The 9059-nt window shown below is 39.7% G+C and overlaps 1 protein-coding gene across 5 annotated transcripts in view; it reads right to left on the bottom strand.

The window, feature by feature from the left end:
- Nucleotides 1–3901: 3901 nt before the first annotated feature.
- The window catches only part of LOC138006930 (uncharacterized), a 50814-nt gene continuing 45656 nt past the window's right edge, over nucleotides 3902–9059 (bottom strand). For 4 of the 5 annotated variants that reach the window (XM_068853562.1, XM_068853563.1, XM_068853560.1 and 1 more), the window contains one exon: nucleotides 3902–5406. In XM_068853562.1, coding sequence (XP_068709663.1) covers nucleotides 4795–5406 — 612 coding nt within the window. In that variant the 3' untranslated portion in view covers nucleotides 3902–4794. The remainder of the gene's footprint in view (nucleotides 5407–9059) is intronic. The other variant, XM_068853561.1, reaches the window with a different exon arrangement.

Raw genomic sequence — 9059 nt, 5'->3', positions numbered from 1 at the left:
TCGTCAGCTAGAAATAGAAAAGGCTGCGGCTCTTAAAACTACCAACGGGGATTTTGACCAAACTATGCCTTTATCTACATTGGCATCTGCAGACATTTCTTGGTGGATCAGGAATGCCCTGACTTCTAAGAGGAGGATTGATCATGGGAAGATAAGTCATACCTTGTACACTGATGCCTCAACCCAGGGGTGGGGGGCAAACCTGAACAATACCACAACTGGGGGACGGTGGTCCAATTAAGAAGAAAGCCACCATATAAACTACTTGGAGCTAAAGGCTATTCTCTTGGGCTTGCAGTCCCTTTGTAAGGAAGTAACCCACGATCACATTAGAGTTATGACTGATAATACCACCGCTGTGGCATATGTGCGTAACATGGGGGGTTCTCACTCCCTCCCATGTAATGACATTGCCAGCCAGATATGGGAGTGGTGCATCCCAAGAAACATATGGCTTTCTATAAGACACATTCCGGGGGAATCAATGTTATCGCTGATCAAGCATCCAGGGTTTTTGATGACTCAACTGAATGGAAGCTTGATGTGGATGTTTTCAATAGGATAGTGAACTTCCTGGGGCCACCTACCATTGATTTGTTTGCTTCCCGGTTAAACTATCAACTGAAAACCTATGTCTCATGGCTTCAAGACCCTCAAGCCATGGCAATTGATGCCTTCACTCTGGATTGAACTAATCATTTTTTATACGCCTTTCCCCCCTTTAGCATCCTACCACAATTCTTGCAGAAACTGGAAATGGATCAAGCTCAAGCCACCTTGATTGCCCCCAACTGGCCAACACAGCCATGGTACCCCAAGCTAACCAGACTCTTGATTCGGAAGCCACTCCTCCTGCCAAGACACAAAAGCAATGTCCATCTACCCTTCAACCCAGAACAGCACCACCCCCTGGGCAGCCAGCTTCGTCTGATGGCCTGCCTCTTATCCGGAAATCCCTCCAGAGTCGAGGAATTTCACAAGCAACTCAAGACACAATCCTCAACTCGTTGCGGACAGCCACCCAGAAACAATACCGGGTCTACCTTGAGAAGTGGCAGTTATTTGCGGATAGGAGGGCTGTGGATCCCCTTTACCCACCTGTAAATGATGTGTTGGAATTTCTACGAGAACTCTATGAAAGGGGTTTAGGGTACAAGTGTTTAAATACTGCGAAAAGTGCCCTATCTTCCTTCATAGTCCTTGATGGGAATGTTACTGTTGGGAATCACCCACTCGTTCAAAGGTTCTTAAAAGGAGTTTTCCAAACAAGGCCAGCCTTCCCTCGTTATTCTTCTACCTGGGACAGTTCAATAGTTCTTACTTACCTTAAGACACTTCATCCTCCTAAGGAGATCAGTTTGCAGAACCTTACCCATAAACTTGTCATGTTATGTGCCTTAGTTACGGGTCAGCGTTGTCAAACACTTCATCTCATGAATTTGGGACAAGTGCGCAGGAACCCCGATACGTCCTACGTTTTTTGTATTGATCAGTTAGTTAAACAATCTGCCCCTCGCAGAGCACAGCCCGTTTTACTTATACCTAGATTCGTTGCTGATAATATGTTATGTGTTGTAACAGTTCTTGGTGAATATGTTGTTCGTACCTCCTCATTACGTGGAGAGGAGCAGAAACTGTTCATTAGTTATGCCAAGCCGCATCATGGGGTGTCGAAGGACACTATTTCGAGATGGATCAGGACTGTGATGCAAAAGGCTGGTGTAGACACCACCATATTTAAACCGCATAGTACCCGAACAGCATCTACAAGCAAGGCTCGTAGCTGTAATGTTTCATTGCCTGTAATTATGAAAGCTGCCAGTTGGAGCAGTGACCGTGTTTTCAACACTTTATACAACAAACCAGTTCAGTCCCCAAATGTATCTGACAGTTTTAGTCATGCTATCCTCTCTGCTGCTATGGAAACGCACTGATTGTTACCCCTATTGTTAGGCAATATTTTGTTCTGTAAAGCTCAGTTGATTTTGTGTAGGTTATCTAATGCCTTGGTATACATTGTACTTAGTGGTTCTGTACAATAAATTGGGTCTTGATGTTCTGAGTGACCACATGACTTTAAAATCTCGTGGGATCTCTGCGGTAGATGCCTGATAGAATTAGAAAATTAAACGAGACTTACCTGGAAGTTGAAGTTTGATTGGAATTCTATCAGGCATCTACAGAGCAGAGATTACACGCCCACCCACTATTCAAGAAATCACTCCCAGGGTTTTGTTATATTGTGTTCTTTTCTCATGGGGCCTCATGTGGCCACTCCTCTTTAAAGGATGACCAACCATACGCATGCGTAGTATCTCGTGTTATCTCAGGTAAGTCTCGTTTAATTTTCTAATTACTTGACCAAGATGAAACAGTTGATCTCCGACGAGACAAAATTAAAAAAACTCACAGAAAACCCGACAAAGTCCAGAGAACAAAGTTTAATTTGTTGCCTTCGACAACTAAAAAGAGATCACATGATTGACGACTACACCTTTCAAAAGGTCCTACCCAATGGTTCCACACATGGAGTTCTTTATGGTCTACCAAAGGTTCAGAAAACTGGGTGTCCCTTTCTTTCAATTCTTCTTCCACGAACACCTACAACTACAATCTTGCCTCTTACCTTGTAAGCGTCCTCCAACCTATCTCCACAAACTGTTTTTCAATTAAAGACTCCTTCAGTGTTGCAGAATGGGCCAAACAGTACACTATAGGATTCAAATCCGGACTGGCAAAATTATTGCAATCAATCACACAACAAGTTGCAAAAAAAGTGGAGACTCTTCACCTTCTTGGGGCGTTATTAATTTCCCTATTATCTCTCACACTGCAGCCCCCCTCCCCTCTTATCAGTGTTGCTAGCGAGACAAAAAAATGTTGGGAACTTAAGCAGTCAACATTGAAAGGGGGAGAGGGGAGAGGAAGTGGGAAAGGTTTAAATTCTAGATACGCCGAGTATTGGAAGTTAGAAAAGGTGTTTTTTAATGAAAGTGTCTCAACAATTTTGCAACTTGTTGTCTGAGTTGGTTGTCACTGTATTGGCGTACGGTCACTTTGTTTATTGGAACGGGAAGGCGTCTATCGTTTGCGTTTAATATGGTGTTTCCAAAAAAAAGGGTTTAATTCTCTGATCTGCTGTGAATGGAAAATGGCCAGCGATAAACTGGATTTTGGCGGGGTTTCGGTATGACGTAATTTGAAGGCATTTCAGTGCTTTCTGCGAGTCAAGTCAAACATACACATAATTTGGTACACGAAAAGGTGTGATTTCCATCCTTTTGCTTTTTAAAGTACGCTAGAAATATCCTGGAACCGATTTCGAAATAATTTGCCTTAAACACCTATATTTCGGTCCGCACATGACATCTAAAGCACGCGCAACATGTACGAAATTAGCTGTTGTTTACGAATGAGAGACAGACATAACCTCTCCTTTAAGTGCAATCGCATGCCATTTAAAGGGAACATCCACTTTCCGAAAAATCAATTCTTAGCAAACATTGTTATACAAAGATACATTTTCATAGAAGTCCATTCGTAACATTACTTATTGCTTTCGGGCTGGTCTGCTGCCAGAGAAGCGATCGATAACGCTTACTAGCAAGTCTTCTAAGTGACGTGTCGGGTACAGGCTAATTCCATATTCTTTGGAATGATTGACTGAGCACAATGATCAAAAGAAAGCACCCGATTGTGTTAAATCCTTTGCGAGATTTGTTTTACAATGAGATACAAAAGTGAACAAATTTGTACCGGCTACACATTATGACATTTATATGAAACGGTCTACACGGTCTACCACAACTTTTCACTGAGAAAATAACATGATATCATATTTCTTGCTGTTGCGATGGTAGACCGTGTTTGGATGGTAGACCGTTGGTAAATGGAATAGACGATATGTACAGGATTTCTAACCGTGTGAGCTTTATTACGAATCACCTGGTAATGTATTGGATTGATTAGAAAAGAAAGTACTAGTTGAATTGTGCTGTTTCCTCGAAGATGCGATTTTCAACTGTAACGCCACCATCCCGGTTGACGTCACCAAGAAACACAATAAATGGAATTGTGTTACATAATACGAGCCATGTGTAACTTTCCGAGCATCAGATCTGCAGTGCAAAATACTTTGCTCGCTTTAGTATTTGGTACGGAGTCTTCTGTTAGCGATGATAAGTCCAAACACTCGAAAATCGATGCTACCGTATGTCAATAATTAATATCCTTTCGTGTTTGGTACAATGTGCTTTGCACTTCGCGTGCAAACTTCTGAAATGTTTCAGAGCTTATACGATATTTAATGATTGTTTCTTTAGTTCCTGCTTTTCTACGTTGTAACCTTTCCCTATAGGATTCAAATCCGGACTGGCAAAATTATTGCAATCAATCAGACAACAAGTTGCAAAAATAGTGGAGACACTTCACCTTCTTGGGGCGTTATTAATTTCCCTATTATCTCTCACACTGCAGCCCCCCTCCCCACTTATCAGTGTTGCTAGCGAGACAAAAAAATGTTGGGAACTTAAGCAGTCAACATTGAAAGGGGGAGAGGGGAGAGGAAGTGGGTAAGGTTTCAATTCTAGATACGCCGAGTATTGGAAGTTAGAAAAGGTCTTTTTCAATGAAAGTGTCTCAACAATTTTGCAACTTGTTGTAGAATGCTATGGTGATGCTTAAAAACACCCTGTTACAACACCTTGTTAGAATTTACGGGGTCTTTGCGCAAACATTTCAAAAAATCTCTGTATTTAAAAGAGACACAAACCCGGAAGAAAAGGAAAATGCAGATCAAAGTCCAGAAAATGGCGCTAGATTATCTGTTGAAATTTTCAAATAGTGATCAACTCTGACTCCTTGAATAGTTTTTCCATCTTCGTTTCTAAAGCCACTACAGTGCTGGTGGACAATGCGCAAAATTCGACAGGGATTTTTAATCGTGAACCGCTCATACTTTCTCAAGTTAAACATTAGAACTTGCTCAATTCCCCACATGTTAGTGAAATAGTCCACCTTATCCAGGAATTCCCGAGAGAGTGGGGAAAGGAGCCTAAAAAGAAAGGCATCATGGGAGCCAATGTAGTTTGCTGTCGGGCCGCAAAAATCAGTCGCGCCACAAAGTCTTACGTTTTCCGCAGTTTCATGTCTTGTCAATGCATACATTGTTTTGTTGCCTAAAATAGTTTCATCCAAATGTTCAAATCCCGTATCGATGTAATTGTCGCCATTCATAAGCATCGTGTTCTTACGTATCAAGACGTGCGAAGCATATCCAAAAGCGTCTTTGTAACGCATGCGCCGACCGAGGAAATGGAAGACTAGTTTCCAATCCATCTTCAGCCTCAGAGCTTTGATAAAAGCAGGCTCCTCCAGACTTTCGAAAAGGATGTGAATTGCCTCAACCTAGTAGCAGGTGACAAATAGCACGAAGAGTACGTTAATAAGACCACTGCAAGGGGGAAAAAACTGCTGTTTACAACATGACCTTGATCTTGGGTTATATCCTGCTGAGGGACTTTATTTTTTTTTCCTTTGGATTTCAAAACTATGTTAAAAAAACACCAAGTTCTAAGCCTTAATTTAAAAAAGACGCTTGTTTATTTTAACTGGAATTTTCCAATTTAATGGTCAGCCATTATTAACTTTAAAATCTGACGTCAAAGACTCACTAGTTTAAGAATGTAATGTGTTTGTACCTGACTAAATTAATATGCAACACGGGAGTTTCGGGCTTTCACATTTTTAAACTCGTGTTTTGCATGCGTATATAATAAACTGCTTGTACACGCTGAAATGTTAAGCTATTGAGTAAATGACGTAACTTTTTCCTAGATCCAACCTTCTGAGGTCCAGCCGGTCAGTTTTGAACGCGAGTAATGGCGACGGTGAAATCCAAAACTTACACTCAAATAAAACAGCCTTTTGATAAAAATCAAGGCTCAGAATTTTGCCAGGCGGGTGTTAAGCAAACACACTTTCAAAATCTGAAGAAAACGAGGAAGTGATTTTCTTAAAATCATAGTACCACTTTAAATTGAAGTTTTATGCAAAAAAAAATCCCCATAGAAAGAGAAAGCGTCTCTATGACAACCGTCGCTTTGCTCAGGGTAATGGTGGATTCATAAAAGTTTGCAATTAATAATGGCCTCAAAGTCTATTTGCTTTTTTCTTGACTTGTGAAAATTATTTGATGTCATTAATATCGTGCTCGCCAAACTGAAGCTGAATCCCATGATATAAAAGAGAAAGCCGCACCCTGGTGTTTTTGAAAGACAGTTAACTCTCAGGAACAACGCATTATGTTTTATTTAAAGACACTGAATTGACAACCACCTGGTACTGTGATTTGCACTGGGAGCTAGGACCAAAGAAAATCAGATTTGCACAACCCACAGTACAGACAAGGTTTCATAGTGGATTACTGTACATCAATATCTCCTCTTTATTGTCAGATTGTGGTATCACTCATGAGATACAGAGCCGTATTTACCTTCATCGCGCGAACATTAAAACGAGGCTAGAGTCATGTTTGCTGTGTAAAACTACAGTTTTATGACAATTTTCACTCAAATCGGCTATGCACAATTAGAACTTGAAGTATTCTATCATTAAATAGTCTGCATGAGCTTATCACGTGACTGGTCACGTGACGTTTAATGAGAAAATGCTGTAAAGAATATCAAAACAGCCTCAACTTACAATAGACCACTTTCGATATATTAAAATTCAGTCCTAGACAAAAGACATCATCTCGAGGCTCTGGGGAATAAACTCATACAAATCCTTATATTTATTCCCCAGAGCCTCGAGATGATGTCTTTTGTTTAGGACTGAATTTTAATATATCGAAATTGGTCTATTTTTGTAGATCCTCATAGTATATTTCTTTTTCCCGTATCCTTGCATACGGAACCCGCGCCCGCAGTGCGCGCGGCAGACAAAACTGTGCTATCCTGTCAATCATTTGCCCTTTCCCCGGAAACAGTGCATTTCGGTTGTGCGTAAATAACATTGTTGTCGATCTACCCCGTCGATAGGATGCGACCAAAGTCTTTATTCGCGAAGTTATCTCAAATAAATACAATATCAATACGGTCTTGCCGTCTTCTTACACTTGATTCTAAAATACCAGCCTGAGTTCGTCTTAGAATAGTTCGAAAAAGCACAAATAAAAGCCAAAGCTTCGTTCGAATTCTGCTCGCCGACAACCCAAGTTTGTTGACAAAAAAATTGCCACAAAATGTTTTAAATGGTTTTCTGGCCCTTTATTAGTAATAGCGCTCACGTGCATTTTAAATGGAGTATCGGGAAAGAAAAATTGTCAAGCTGATATTTGTTTTGTGTAAACATACATTTTCAAGTAGCGAAAATTTGTATAAGCACTACAAAACTTTTACTAACCATTGCCCGAAGGAACACCTTTTAGAAGCTGCAAGGAAGCCGCTGATGAATTTTACACAAAAACCTCGGCCCCTAACACCGGAAAGCCAGACTTGGAAAGTTTTTCAGCGGAAGGCTCGCTAAGGAAGAGTTTCTAGAGCTTGCCCTCCCGCAGGTCGCCAGAAAGGTGCAAACAAGCTCTCCATGTCTGAAAAGAGCAAGATCTAGAAGGGGCAGTCAAAATTGTGTTTCTTGTATTGTGCGAAAATTTATTTTTCCCTCAGTCCTAAATAAGAACTTGCTGTGTCTTGCAATTCAACAGTGAATTACTATTAGGCCAATAAGAGAATCAACATCAAAAAGGCACTCCCAGGGGTTTGGGGAAGAAGAGAACATGGCTAGTTTGAACTGGGGAACAGAGTAAAATACATACATAATCTTTATTTAACGTGGGTAGAAACAGTTAGCTGAAGCTATTTTACAGATTTTCCACAAAATAATATTAAAGAAAAAAGAAATATATACCTAAAATGTAAGAATATGAATAAAATATCTAGTATCTAAAATTTCAAAATTTAGGTAACTAAAATTCAATGTTCCTCACTGGTTTTTTTTTTTTAACAATATCAAAATATTTTAGGGAACAAGGGAAGAAAACCAATTTAAATTTTAGGGATCAAAAAGCTGGGAACAAGTTTGAAAGTGATTTGGGGAACAAGGAAACACAAGCAAATATTTAAAGGGAACAAGGCCTCCTCTCCCCAGGAGGGCCTCATCAAATGTTCTGCTTCTATCCAACAGATCAAACAAGCTATTCCAACAATTTTTGAATGACCAACAGGAAAAGAAGACTCTCTTAGAGAAATAAATTATTTATAATAACACTTTAGCAAGTGAAACAATGCTCAGATGCTTACGAGCACCCTCATGCCCATGTTTGTAAAAAGTCACCATGAAGTATTCCTTGTGGCTGGTTTAGGCATTGTTTCATCTTTCAACACTGGACAAAACCAAATCAACTCCATTCTCAGAGGACACTGGGGAAAGAAGCTAGAAGAAAAAACTGGCCTTAATCCAATTCTCCCAGGGTAATCTTTACAGAATAAGATTATTGAAGGAACACTTTTGAGTGCCAACCTGAAGCCTTTTAAAACAAGTGCAAACAATATTAACAGTCTTTAAATTCACAAAATGTCAAACAGCATATTTTAGTCCCATATTCAATTAGATTTGGCTGCAATATTCCTTACAACTATGCAGAACTATTTACCATAAAATATGGAACATTTCCTGCCTATCTAATTGTGCCACAAAAGGGCTCCAAAAAGCAACCAGTTAAGTTTTTAGATAAAGATACACAACACCTAAAAAAATAAATTATTTGATGTGACCAAGACATTGAATGACCAAGCAATAAACAAATGGCAGCAATGTATGCTAGATTCACAAAGTGAGAAAAAAATATTCCTCAACTGATGTTTCAATATGCATTTAAATTAATTTTCTTTCAACAATTCAAGGGACTGACTTTTCACTGGTATTGATTTACATTTCCATAATAAGTTATAAAGTGAATCTGGCAACCACAGTGCCCTATGAAATGGGAAATAACTTAAACTCTTTAAACTAACATTTTACAAGGGACACTATTGTTGATGCCTTGCGAAGAACAAAGA

Source organism: Montipora foliosa, chromosome 6 (assembly GCF_036669935.1).
Source record: "Montipora foliosa isolate CH-2021 chromosome 6, ASM3666993v2, whole genome shotgun sequence".
Classification (NCBI taxonomy): domain Eukaryota; kingdom Metazoa; phylum Cnidaria; class Anthozoa; order Scleractinia; family Acroporidae; genus Montipora; species Montipora foliosa.
The sequence above is the reverse complement of the archived record's forward strand: the minus strand, read 5'-3'. Positions and strand labels throughout refer to the sequence as shown.